This window comes from Protopterus annectens, chromosome 5.part1 (assembly GCF_019279795.1).
Source record: "Protopterus annectens isolate FY-2018-M chromosome 5.part1, PAN1.0, whole genome shotgun sequence".
Taxonomy (NCBI): Eukaryota; Metazoa; Chordata; order Ceratodontiformes; family Protopteridae; genus Protopterus; species Protopterus annectens.
This window is the reverse complement of record NC_056736.1, coordinates 616469467-616483890: the sequence shown is the minus strand read 5'-3', so window position 1 is coordinate 616483890 and position 14424 is coordinate 616469467. Positions and strand designations below refer to the sequence as shown.

At 38.6% G+C, this 14424-nt stretch overlaps 1 protein-coding gene across 1 annotated transcript in view; it reads left to right on the top strand.

Annotated features, from left to right (window-relative positions):
* Positions 1–14424, top strand: part of RXFP2 (relaxin family peptide receptor 2) — a 1960183-nt gene that overhangs the window by 1833802 nt on the left and 111957 nt on the right. Inside the window, exons 12-14 of the mRNA XM_044073236.1 lie at positions 3932–4003; positions 4110–4181; positions 14314–14385. Of these exons, the coding sequence (XP_043929171.1) occupies positions 3932–4003; positions 4110–4181; positions 14314–14385 (216 nt within the window). The remainder of the gene's footprint in view (positions 1–3931; positions 4004–4109; positions 4182–14313; positions 14386–14424) is intronic.

The following is a 14424-nucleotide window of genomic DNA, read 5'->3' as shown; positions in this document are numbered from 1 at the left end:
AAATGCAAAAGTTTTTATTTAAACTGAATGAAAAAAAAAATACTGTATGTCCATGAAATAAGGATATTTTTTCTGGGATATTGAACATTGTAAAAAAGAAACTGCACATCCAATTCATAACAGGCATTGTTAGTGAAAATGGTAGTGAAAATGCTATTAGAATGTAATTTATTATGTCAGCGGGATATGGAATAGAGCATGTGAGGTTTTAGTAACTTTACTGGAAGAAAATAATACTGTTTAATCATGTGCCATTTATATTCAATAGAGAAGAAATAAGGCAAACTGTATGAAATATAGAGCAGCTCAAATTTTTGTGGAGCAGAAAAAAATTAGTAGCACAGCAGACAGGAATCGCATTACCTACATTAACTGCCTGATTTTAAATAATATTAGTCATGCAGACTGAATCCTGTTCAAAGCTGATTAGGTCATTAAAATGACAGCTATGCTGTGCGGTTACATTAGCAATAGACCTTGAACATTTCCAGAGACAAGGTAGTCTAACAGTGTCAACTCTTCCTACAGTTTAAACAATTCAGATGTGGCCTGCAATGATGATGCCAATTTAAGTAATTTCATAAAATCATTGCAGCAAAAGCTTTCTAAACACATAGGTGGTCACCAAGTAATCAGATATTAGAGAAAGGACTTAAAAGAAATGTATGTGCATAGTATGTGAATGCACTGCAGGGAGGGTTGGCACCAAGTAGCAATAAAACGTATTCATTTAAATATCACAGATTGGATGAAAGTTAAATTACTCGTCTGATTATGACTTGCAACTCTAGGTATTAATATTACTGAAGTGCACAGCGCATACCAGAGACTCAAACTCAGTGCAAGTCATGACTCAGATTGATGACTCAGTTTTATTTATTTGTCTTTTCTATGGAAAATTTTCATTTGGAACCTAGACAGCGGTGGGAGTAACCAGAATGCTTGGAAAATTCCTCAAAGGTACATGGTTAACATGCAATATTTCATATAAAGAATGACTAGAAATCAAGACTGAACCCCACCCCCTAGGGATGTAAGACAGAAATCTTTCTTCTAAGCCCCCATGCAATTCAGTCTGAGCTCACTAGGTAGCCCCAAGGTCAAAAAGGGGAGTTTGCTACAGAAAATAAATAACATTTTATATGCACTGTACTGTGTACTCTGCAATATCTTAGACTGTTCTGCAGTTTTTCAGTTGGTGTGAAACAAAAGGGAGGAAGCAGCAGATAGCTGCAGCTTTTATACATAAGGGAACCCTATCCCACCCATTGATGTTCTGTATTATGGCATGCCATCATGCAATATGAATCTGGAAAAAATAAGGAACAGATTCTGAGTAGTAATGCAGAGCAAAATTATTATCAACTTTACCAAATATGAGGAAATGTATCTGTTCAGCTATTTACAAATGGCCAAATAATACAGGTGCCACTGGTTAGACCAGAATGTGAAATGTAAAGTCTTTATGCTCCAAGTACTGTGGAAATAAAGGTTTAGAATATTCAATCTGCCTAGGAAAGGGAATTAATCTGGCATGGAGAACTAGATTTCAAAAAATAATCTGATCCCCCCAACCCACACTGTCTATAAGGAATCACACTTGAGATTACTTAATGACAGTTTACAGACAGTCAACTGCTGTTCTAAAGAAAATAATTAGTAACTATCTAGCAACCTAATAGTTTAATGCTACCTTTAAAAACAAATAACAGTTTGACAGTTAAGAAAATGTCATTACTGAGATTGTTCTAATGACAACTTGTAAACTGTCAGTCTGTTCAGCCCCACAGAAGGAGGTACCAGGGCAGCCACACCATTGCCCCCTCCTTCTTATGACTCTGCTGTGAATTATTTTGTCACAACAAAAGATTGTGGGATTTTATGTAGCCAGAGAATGCCAACAAGATTTTTGTGTCATTCCTGATTAGAAGTATTTGTTTGCTGAACGTGTTAGTACTAATCTAGTTTTTCGTTATTTTGGGGGTGGGATTCAGGTTCAGCCATTAAGTGTCATCTAGGTTGCTTCTGCCTGCTATAAATGCTTGCAGTTCTTGCTAGACCTCAGTGATATAAAAACATGCTAAAGGAGGTCTGACATTGCAGAAACTTCACAGATTCATTCTACTTTAACAATGGAGAAAGGACTTTGGGTACATAACCAAAAATCTCTACCTCCTCTCCACATCTGTGAAGGTTATGTCTTACTCCCTGACGTAAAGTGCATATAATTTATCTAGGCATGCACAATAAATAAATAAATAATGAATAGTAAAACCAATATTTCTACTTTTCTGCACACAGCATAAATGTAACTTCTGAGCATGTTTCCATCAGGCTGTCAACACAAATTTTTAATCTCTGTGTATATATACTTCGCTATCTCATCTCTGTTATTGTTTATAAGATGCATGCTTCTGGATTACTGATTTTATTGTAATGCTGTGTATTTTAGTTATTTGTTACAATATTTACACACACACACACACACACACACACACACACACACACACACACACATATATATATATATATATATATATATATATATATTTTTTTTTTTTTTTTTTTGCTTTGAATGATGTTGTATTAGCCTATTTGGCATGGGTTATGACAGAAAAAGGTGTACAGACCCTTAATTTACCTGTTTAACAATGAAAATAAATAAATGTACATACACATACATACATAGGGTCTATATCAGCATATCAAATGCTGAAAACGCCGAATGCAATTTCATCGAACTGAAATGTTCAAAATCTCAAAAAAGCGAACTGACGGAACATTGATTTCTTTCCCAGAGAAAGAAATCAGTGTTCCGTGCAAAAAAATTTTTTTTCAATACTTTAAACACTGACTGGAGTGGGGGGCTTTGCCCCCCACACCCCCCAACATGGGGGCTATGCCCCCCACACCCCCCTACTTAAATATACCAACTCCAAGACCGCATAACAGTGGAGGAAATAGCAAACTCCGATGATGGCCCACCGATTTCTTTCTCTGGGAAAGAAATCGATGTTCCATCAATTCGCTCTTCTTAGATTTCGAACAATTCACTTAGATGAAATTAAATTCGGCATTTTCAACATTCAAAATGCTGACAGGAACCCCATACATACATACATAAGCAGATTAAATACATTTTACACTGAGATATAGGAAAGAAAAGCACAGCACTTGGCTGTGTAGAGACCGAACATGTTAGAAATTTAGAAATACACAGCATTTAAAATGATTAAAGCTAAACCCAGGGATGCAGTTTGGGTTTAAAAAAAAAAAGTGGATCAGTAGTTGCAATTCAGATCCTTCAGAGAGACAACAAGGATGCAGGAATCTTACTGAGTCATGTAAGATGGCTAATTTAGGACTGTACAACAGTTTTTTTTCTTATCTTCTCATATTCTGACACACTAAGCCCTAACAAATGGCCCTGTCTGATGGCAATATGTTACAGAGCTTTTGGTATTCAAGGACATAAACCAAGGTAACTGTTAATAGCTCATGAGGATATAAACTACCACAGGTGTGTGGAACCTGTAATAGAACAACCCAGGACAGGTTAACCTGTTTCTTTTGAAAGGAAAATGTAAATACTATGTTAAATAAGCTCACCCCTCTGTGTCATATTAAAGAGAACAATACTCAAGTTTAGTCTTGTGTGACTTGACTCAACTATTTTAGTTACATTTGCAACACAGGAGACATTAATGGTATTTCTAGTGTGGCTTTATTTTAGTGCATTGTACCAAATAATGCATGCATGCAAACATGCAAATGTAAACACTCCAGGCTTTGAACAGTTTGAAAAATATAAATGTCAGAATGTTTGACTATATTTGTTATTGCTTACTTATTGTTTGACATGAATTGTGGAAGTGACTGTTTGGTTCTTCACTTGGTATGTAACAGCTTATAACTTTTGTTTGTTTTCTAGAGACCTTTCTTTCAACAGACTTCACGAACTACCTCGTTACATCTTTATGGATTTACCATTTCTGAAAATGCTGTATGTTATGCTTTACATGTTGATAATAGTTCCAGTTCTTATCGATATGTAAATATATATACATATATTTAATTATAAAAATACTATATCTCTTTGCTTTTTGTAGGAACCTATCTTATAACCCAATCAAGAGAATCCATGTGAATCAGTTTGAATCTCTTAAAGAACTCCAGTCCCTGTAAGTTGTGTTTAGAGATAAATTAGAATGGATTATTTAAAATATAATATGAATATACCAACAAATGAAGGTGTATTAAACAATGTACCTTCTTAGAAACAGAACTGAAGTCATCTAAATAAGATTCCCATTTCCATTTCACTTTCATAGTATTTATATATGCAACCTGTGTGGCTTTCTTCAGCTTTCTACGGTAATTTAATCTGATCTGATGTATTTTACCGTGTTGTAAACTGACAGCAGTTATCTCTGTGCTGCCTCTATGTGACACAATACAAACTCATGTGTTATGTAGCAAGCTTACTCGTTCACATGGAAAAAAGTTATTAAATGTGGTGTTAATCAGCAAAGAATTGCTTGACAACTTTGAGCTCTTTACTGCAAACTAGAAAGAGGTTGGCAAAGAAGAAGTGGGATTGTCAGAGAGATGAAGAAAGTAGACAGGAGTATAAGGAGATGAGGTGCATGGCAAAGAGAGAGGTGGCGAAGGCTAAGGATAAGGCGTATGAAGAGTTGTATGAAAGGTTGGACACTAAGGAGGGAGAAAAGGACTTGGACCAATTGGCTAGACAGAGGGACCAAGCTAGGAAAGATGTGCAGCAGGTAAAGGTGATAAAGGATAATGAGGGAAACATACTCACAAGTGAGGAGAGTGTGTTGAGCAGATGGAAAGAGTACTTTGAGGGGTTGATGAATGAAGAGAATGAGAGGGAGAGAAGGTTGGATGATGTGCGGATAATGAATCATGAAGTGCAGTGGATTAGCAAGGAGGAAGTAAGGATAGCTATGAAGAGGATGAAGAATGGAAAGGCTATTGGTCCAGATGACATACCTGTGGAAGCATGGAGGTGTTTAGGTGAAATGGCAGTGGAGTTTCTAACCAGATTGTTTAATGAAAGCTTGGAAAGTGAGAGGATACCTGAGGAATGGAGAAAAAGTGTTTTGGTACCGAATTTTAAGAATAAGGGTGATGTGCAGAGCTGTAGTAATTACAGAGGGATTAAATTGATCAGTCACGGCATGAAGTTATGGGAAAGAGTAGTGGAAGCTAGGTTAAGAAGGGACGTGATGATCAGTGATCAGCAGTATTGTTTCATGCCGGGAAAGAGCACTACAGATGCGATGTTTGCTCTGAGAGTGTTGATGGAGACGTACAGAGAAGGTCAGAAGGAGTTGCATTGTGTTTTTGTAGACTTAGAGAAAGCATATGACAGGGTGCCTAGAGAGAAGTTGTGGTATTGTACAAGGAAGTCGGGAGTGTCAGAGAAGTATGTAAAAGTGGTACAGGATATGTACGAGGGTAGTGTGACAGCGGTAAGGTCTGCAGTGGGATTGATGGATGCGTTTAAGGTGGAGGTGGGATTACATCAAGGATCAGCTCTGAGCCCTTTCTTATTTGCAATGGTGATGGACAGGTTGACAGATGAGATCTGACAGGAGTCCCCATGGACTATGATGTTTGCAGATGACATTGTGATTTGTAGTGAGAGTAGGGAACAGGTGAAGGAGACCCTGGAGAGATGGAGATATGCCCTAGAGAGAAGAGGAATGAAGGTCAGCAGGACTAAGACAGAATATATGTGTGTGTGAATGAGAGGGAGGATAGAGGAATGGTGAGGATGCAAGGAGTAGAGATGACAAAGGTGGATGAGTTGAAATACTTGGGATCAACAGTTCAGAGTAATGATGAGTGTGGAAGAGAGGTGAAGAAGAGAGTACAGGCAGGATGGAGTGGGTGGAGAAGTGTGTCAGGAGTGATTTGTGACAGATGAGTACCAGTAAGAGTGAAAGGGAAGGTCTACAAGAGAGTAGTGAGCCCAGCTATGTTATATGGTTTGGAGACAGTGGCATTGACAAAAAGGCAGGAGTTACAGCTGGATGTGGCAGAGTTAAAGATGTTAAGATTTGCACTGGGTGTGACAAGGGTGGACAGGATTAGGAATAAGTATATTAGAGGGTCAGCCCAGGTTGGAAGGTTTGGAGACAAAGCCAGAGAGGCAAGATTACACTGGTTTGGACATGTGCTGAGGAGGGATGCTGAGTATATTGGGAAAAAGATGCTAGGGATGAAGCTACCAGGTAACAGGAAAAGAGGAAGGCCTAAGATAAGGTTTATGGATGTGTTGAGAGAGGGCATGCAGGTGGTTGGTTTGACAGAGCAAGATGCAGAGGACAGGAAGAAATGGAAACAGATGATCTGCTGTGGTGACCCCTAATGGAAACAGCCGAAAGAAGATGATGACTGCAAACTTACAAATCATTCAGCAGTTAAAAATGCAGCGATTTCCATTTTTCATACAATATTCATGGCCCTTCTACCATTTCAGATTTTATCTTTGTCCCTGATTTTCTTACTTCAGCAGGTGACAGGTCATATGTAACAGGAATTAATAAGAGATATGCAAAAACAGCCTCTACAATCTGGAGTAACATACCTGCTAAGGTGTGAAGTCAGAAATGGCTCCAGATACTGCTTTGTTAGAAAGCTGAATAACCCCCCCCTGACAGAAATATAGACATCTGTTTCCAAAGCAACAGGTAACCCTATATTGCTGACATACAATTAGAAAATTTCTCATTAATATCTTGTCTGTCTGTACATTTTTGCTGATATACTTTGTAAATGTGTTTCTTTTAATCTTTAATTAAGCTTATTTTGCATGTATAAGTAGTCCTAAAGCCAAAGATGTATATGTTTCTATTTGGCAAGTTTCCCTTATTAATTGTAAATAAGCAGTAGTAACTAAGTTAATGTACTTCAGAAACTATGATGAATGGATTTTGTAAATACTGAGATGTAGTTCAAAGGTAATTATCAGTTAAGAAAGGAGTGTAGTTCCTTGGGCATTAACTAATTAAGAAATATATTTGCATAAATGACAGTGCCAGAGAAGACAGATGAATTTTGGAAATGCTATTAGAAAAAACTAAATGAAAACTCCAGCCAAGCTAGAACTTCCAATGAGTGACCTCCCAAACCTCCTGTAACAGAGGCACATGGGATATATGCAAATGACCCTTATGAACATCAGGTGTTTCAGCTATATGGCGATTCTGATTGCCCATGACTTTTACATTTGAAGTCGTTTTAATGGACAATTTCAGGCCAATAAAGCCAAACCCTACTAGCCATGGATATGCATATTTCGGCCTTGTTATGACCTCATCAGCATAGCATAAGCAGATTGTTTGACTAAGCATAAGAAACAAAGGGTTGTTATACCCAGCTGATGTCCATTATCATTAGGTTGACTTATATCTCATGTGCCTCTGTTACAGGAGGTTTGGGAGGTCACTCATTGGAAGTTCTAGCTTGGCTGGAGTTTTCATTTAGTTTTTTTTCTGATTTGTTTTTCAGTGTGACCTTCTAACTCTTTGTTTTAATTTGTTAGTTGGGATATTTTGCAGACACCTTAATGGTTATGGACATCAGCTGGGTTATAGACCCTGTGTTTCTAAAATATAGCTAAAATTTCCACATATGCTATGCTGACAAGGTCATACGAAGGCTGAAACATGCATGTCCAGAGCTAGTGGGGTTTGGCTCTATTGGCCTGAATATATCTACAAAGACTTAAAAAGTAAAAAGTCATGGACATTCTGAAGCCATATTGCTGAAACACTTGATGTCCTCAAAGGGTCATTTGCATGTATCCCATGGGCCTCTATTACAGGAGGATTGAGGTATCACACAGTGGAAATGGGTCTATATCAGTTTGTCGACTGCTTAATTGAGCAAATCGCTAGTCATCAAACTCTATTCAATGAAATCTCAATTAAGCGAACAATCGTTTCAATTGTTTCAATGAAAACTTTCCTAGGGAAAGGATGCAGTTGGCCATCATCAGGGATTTGCCCTTTTCTCCACTGAAGTGCGATCTCGGAGTTGGTATATTTAATTAGGGGGTCTGGGGGCAAAGCTCCCCCCTACATTGGGGAGGGTGTGGGGGTGAAGCCCCCCACTTTGCAGGGTTTTAAATTTTGTTGTATTTGTTATGGTCAGTAGCTGGCCTACTAGATTTTTTCCCTAGGAAATGTTTGGCTGGGACGGTCATTCGCTTAACTGAGCTTTTGCTGATTTATGTTTGAAAATTAGTGGTTCATTCAATTAAGCTTTCAATGAAGAAAAATAGACCCATGAAAACTCTAGCTTGGCTAGGTTTTCCTTGTAGTTTTTACAATATGTAATACACACCACTTTATCTTTGCCCTGCTTTATATCACTGTTGCTACCAGATGGCAGCCATAATACAGCATTTCAGAATGCTATTGTTACTTTACGTGAACAACATTTAAATTTGCTTAATTTATTTGCTAAGAATGTAAGTGACTCTTTAGCAGTAGCTGAGGGTAAACACAATACACACACATATCTATATCCATATTTATAGATAGATAAATATAAATAAATATTTGTATACATATACATATGCATTAGCATACATATACTAACAGAGCTATGTACATATTTTTTTTACAGTAACGTACTATTCATTTATTTATTCATTGTCCATGGAGTTACTCCAAGTTCAAATAACTGTTGGTAAGACCCCCCCCCCCTTCAAGTCATCATTAGCTATAGGCTCCCTTTAATGAACCATGATACCCATGCTGTTTATTTGGACCTACTTGAGTCAATCAAATTACGACCAAACACTCTAGTCATGGACAGTTTTAACTATCCCTCCATTAACTGGGAAACGTACACAAGTACCAACATGCTCATACAGAGGTTCCTGGATTTTGTTAACACTAATACCCTGGAACAAATAGTATGCGACCCCACAAGGGACTCAAATATTCTCAACCTGGTCCTCACCAACATGGGTAACCATTGCACCACCACAAGTATAGGATCCTCACTGGTTAAATGTGATCACAAGTCAGTCACATTTTAAGTAGCTTCAACACCTGAAACCCTCTTAGGTGAAATCAGGCTAAAAAATTTCACCAAAGCTAATTATACCCTCCTAAGGGATGGCATAAATAATTTCCAAGCTTCTGTTCCCACAAGTGGCATTGACAACTATACTAAGGTATACACAAATGCCCTTACAATCACTTACACAAATGCATTGACACTGCTGTACCTCATAGGATCAAAACAAGATCCTCAAGAAAAAAATCAAGCCTCTCTGGTGGACATCTTGCATTGATAAGTTATAAAACAAGAGGAAGAAGTTGCTGTCTAAGAATAAAAAAGAGACGTCCCAGCACTGGAGGACCACCCTCCTCTGCTTGAACAAACAAATAAGACAACTTGTAAAATCATCTATGGGCAACTTTGAAAAAATTTAGCAACCATAGCTAAGGATAACCATAAGGCATTCTTCAGCTATATCCATAATCTAAAAGGTAGGACTCAGACGTATGCTGAATTAGCTGTGGATGGCATCACACACACTGATCCTGCAAAAATAGCTAACCTATTATCTGACAGTTTCTCAAAAATTTCACCCCCCTGTCCCCTCCAAACATTCCACAAATCATTCTCTCTACATCTTCCCCATCTTGCACCTCCAAAGAGCAAATCATTAATGCTGTCTCCAAGCCCAAAAACACAGCATCTATGGGACCAGATGACATCCCAGGTTGCATTTTAAATGGTCTAAACCATGAGTTAGAAACTCCATTAGGTACCCTGTTTAAGCACATCCTGAGTATTGGTTTTAGCCCTGCTAAATGGAAAACAGCAACTTTCATCCCCTTCATAAAGGGGGTACACCAACAGACCCTGGAGACTACAGATCCATAAGCTTAACCAGCCTTATCTGTAAGGCCATGGAAAGAATCATCATGGACCATATAAATAAGGATATAAGTGATCTCCAAACCCTTGATCCGACACAATTTGGTTATGTCAAAGGCAGGTCATGCCTGTTAAACCTGGTGGACTTCTTTGAAAACATCACCAGATTCATAGACAAAGACAAATCTATGCATACAGCCTACCTTCAACACAATCCCACATTCGGGCATCATTGATAAACTCTCCCAATTGAATATCAACCCTTATGTTGTCAGGTGGGTTGCTAACTGGCTCACTGACAGATCACACTCAGTCAAAGTTGGGGACTTTACCTCAACCAGCAGACCTATAACCAGTGGGGTTCCATAGGGATCAGTGCTTTGCCCCCCCTATTGTGTGGAATATACTTCTTAGAAGTTCAGACCAAAACAGAGAGGCTGTGGCTGACTAAGTTTGCTGACAACTGCAGATTATGTGCAATCGTTGACCCCCCCAAATGATGCCAATATACTTCAGGAGGGACTTACACAAACCAACGATTGGTGCCAAAGCCATGGACTCAAACACAATACAAAAAATGCATTATCATCCCCTTGAGTAAAAACAATTATCCTTGCAGACTATCATATAAATAATAATACCCTAAGTAACAACTCAGTAGTGAGAGATTTGGGAAAGCAAGTTGACTGTAGCCTAAACTTTGACCACCACGTGTCTACTGTGGTAAGGAAGAAATTCTACGTCACACACATCATTAGAAAAGGTATTGTGTCAAGAGTGAAAGAGATCATAACATCCCTGTACTCGACCCTCATCAGGCCAGTAATTGAGTACAATGTTTCCTTTGTTATATTTCTTACCAGGCATCTGCAGCAACTTGAGAGACCTCAGAGATTTCTAACCCAGAAAATTCAAAGTCTCCAGCATATGCCATATATTGACAGACTGCAGTCACTGTCACTGTACTCAGTAGCATACAGACTCACAAAGAGGATCCTAGGCCTTAAACACTTATCCTATATGGACAGACTCAAAAAAACTCTGACTATTCTCTGTCTCATATCACCTACTTAGAGTTGATCTCTGCTTGATTTATAAAGCCATGTCTGACCCAGCTCTGTTAGAAATGCTACATCTAAAAAAATCCCAATCTCTCTGCACCACACGCTCCAGAGACCTAAACCTCATTATCACAAAAAACAGAACGTGCTGGAGGGACAGATTCATAATCCAGAGACTGCCTATGCTATGGAATAGACTTCCCATACATGTCAAGCAGAGCACCTCACTGGCCCTCTTCAAGAAAAATCTTGATGAGTGGATGGGAAATAGGAAATTCACCCCAGGGATCACTCCAGTGGCTCTATTCGGCAGAGGCACTGGGAACTAAGGTTGAGTGAAATGTTGCCAGGGTAATCCTATGGGCTAGGCTTGTAAAGGCTCCAGGGCCATTAGCCTAGTACACACCTATGAACCTGTGAACCTATGAACTTGTGCCTGGCCTACAGAGCAATATTAGATCCAAACCTAATGGAAATGCTGCACATCAGCAAGTGAAATGGGACAAGGGTCACCCACTCCAGGGACCTTAACCTGGCCTGCAACATAAGTAGGACCTGCTGGAGAGACTGATATATCTTTCAAAGGTTGCCACTCCTCAGGAATAGGCTACCAATTCACATCAAACAAAGCCTCTCTATGACCTTGTTTAAGCATAGCCTGGATGACTGGATGAGAAATCATAAATTCCTGACAGGGATTTCAATTATGACCTTCCTAGATATGGACAGTTGTTGCTAACTAAGATCTCGAGTTTAGAAAAGGTCCTTTATATTGTTTCCCTAGTTTTATACTGGGTACACACAGCTAGGCTTATAAAGACCTTTGGGTCAATAGCCCAGTAACCGGCTATGAATCTATGAACCTGTAATCCACTTAACCCAAATCAGGGGCATGTGAGAGCTGGATCCTATCTCAGTTCAGCAGTGAAACTAATCCTAGACAGGGTAGAATTCAAATGCAGGAGATGCTCACTCACTCACTCACTCACTCACTCACTCACTCACTCACTCACTCACTCACTCAAAGCTGAGACAACAGTGGGTAATTTGAAGGGCTGATCTCCAATTCATCTTCAGAATATCTTCGAGATGAAGGAGGAAACTAGAGCATGTGGCAAAAATCCATGTAGACACAAGAAGGATGTGCAGATTCTGCAGAAAGGCACCCCAGCTGAGAATCAAACTGAAGGCCCACACACTGTTAGACAACAACACTAACTGCTGTACCACTTTGCTATCCAGTAATGAATTAAAGAAGAAGTTTTTAGTCAGAAAGAAGAAAATGAAGTGACCCAAGGAAATGGAGATGGTGGAAGAACTTGCAATTTGAGATAAACAGTAACTGGAAATCACAACTGAGACCTTGCAGCTTTAAGAAAGGAATTTCTCCAAACCACAGGGTTGTGGGTACAAATTGTGTTTAATCTTCACACACTCTGCGCCACAAAACATTCCAGCAGTAGTTTTAATGAAATAACATCCCTGCTAGAAATCTGAATTAATGATGGTTATCGTCTGTTTTCTCATGTTTACATCCCTGCATTATATGGTACGCATTTACTTTTATTCTTTAATACTCTTAACATTTTGACAGTAATTTTAATAGTTTCCATATCATGATCAAAAATGTACATCTCATCTAACTGTGAGCAGAACCATGAACAAAGGAAGTATTTAGCTTCTAAAAAGAGAAAAGAAGTGGAAGTGTGCTCCTCAAAAATGGAAAATTCAGAGCCATTTGTCCGAATAGCATGACATTCAATTCACTGGCTGACACCAGCAAACCATCTTTGGAGGAAGGAGGTGATTCTTCCCAATTCATGACTAAACCCTACAGGAGTGTTTTGGAATGTCAGGAGGAGCAGCTACAGTCTAATGTTGCCACATGCTGTATATAAGCCGGAATGGTATATGCAGGACCTCACTAGAGCAATAGCAATATATTAGCAACCAGATGATGTGGGGAGGGGTTAGGCTTAGGAGGGGATCTTGCATGATTTACTAGATAGCCCACTCCCTCTACCTGATGCCTGCTTCATGGGGAGAATGAATAGTATGGCAAGGCTGTTACATTGGTTAAAGAATGAGTGGACATTGGGCAGTTGTGCAGTCAGGGGAATGAATGGGCCTATAGGCAGATGTCCAGTCAGGTGAATGAATGGGCCAATAAGCAGGTGTCCTATCAGGGGAATGAATAGGCCTGGCTGTTACCCACCATCAGAAGAACTAGTATACCAAAAGAGTGAAGGCAAATAAGTTATCAGAAGGATCGTGTAAAGGACAAAACAAAAAAGAAAAAAAAAGAAAGAAAAAAGAAGCTGCATGTTTAAACACTTGTTATTTTGCACTCAACAAAATTGAAATGTATAATTAATGGCTGTAATGCAAATTAAGTTCTTTGCAGCAATTTTTTTGCTATGTAGTTGTACTAGTTGTGTAACATTTTATGAATGCCCCACAACTAATTCTATTCTATTCTATACGTTCATAGGAAAGTACTAGGCTAGCTGTCCCTATGGGTCATGTATCGTCTAACCAATTTCCCTTTTTGTGCTTGAATTAACCTATTCCATTTGATTATAGATTGGCCTTATCCACCCCATGGTCTATAATTATATATTACCCCTAATGAAAATACATGGGGTCATACCATAGACAATTTGAGGGGAGACTCATGCATGGGATAAAGCATTAAAGAGCTGCCTCTGTCCATCAGTAGTGCAAGGAACAGCAATGTGGTTAATGTTCCAAAGCATATCCATAGATCCAAGTAGCACTTTAATATAGACAAGGATAAGCTTTGTTTTTCTATAGCACATGTTATATAAGGAACTTAAACAGATTTGTATTGTGAAGTATAGTATAATGTAGTGGGATGCAAATGACCATTCTACCATGCTATAGTCAAGTTGATATTGGCTCCTTAAAGGAAGGAAAGTAACTTCATAGTTCCAGACTGCTGAGTTATGCTAGTTGTAACCCTACATATCAGTTCTGCAATTGTTTGGAGTACTTCTGGTGTAAAATGACTTCCACTTATGTCCTACCTTTCCATGATGTGGTGGATGTTTCTCTTTCCTTTATTTATGCAACATCAGTGGTTACATTTGCACAGGATTTTTGTCAACCTTAACACAGCTCTGCACTGAGTTAATGGGTTATTCATGAATTCCAAACGCATACCTGAAATTAAGCAGTGCAAACAACAATAAAGTATTGTACTCATGGAGAGTTTAAGCTTCAAAGTTACATTGCATTTGTTATTTATTTTAAAAAAATGTGTTGTAACAACTAATTGTCAAACTGTTTTTTTTCATTTCAGAGTCCTGGAACCAATTGAGATAATGGATATACAAATCAGGATGTTTCAGCCACTGGTGAACCTCTCTCACATGTACATATTCAGGTTATTCTTGAGTTTCAGTGCTGTATT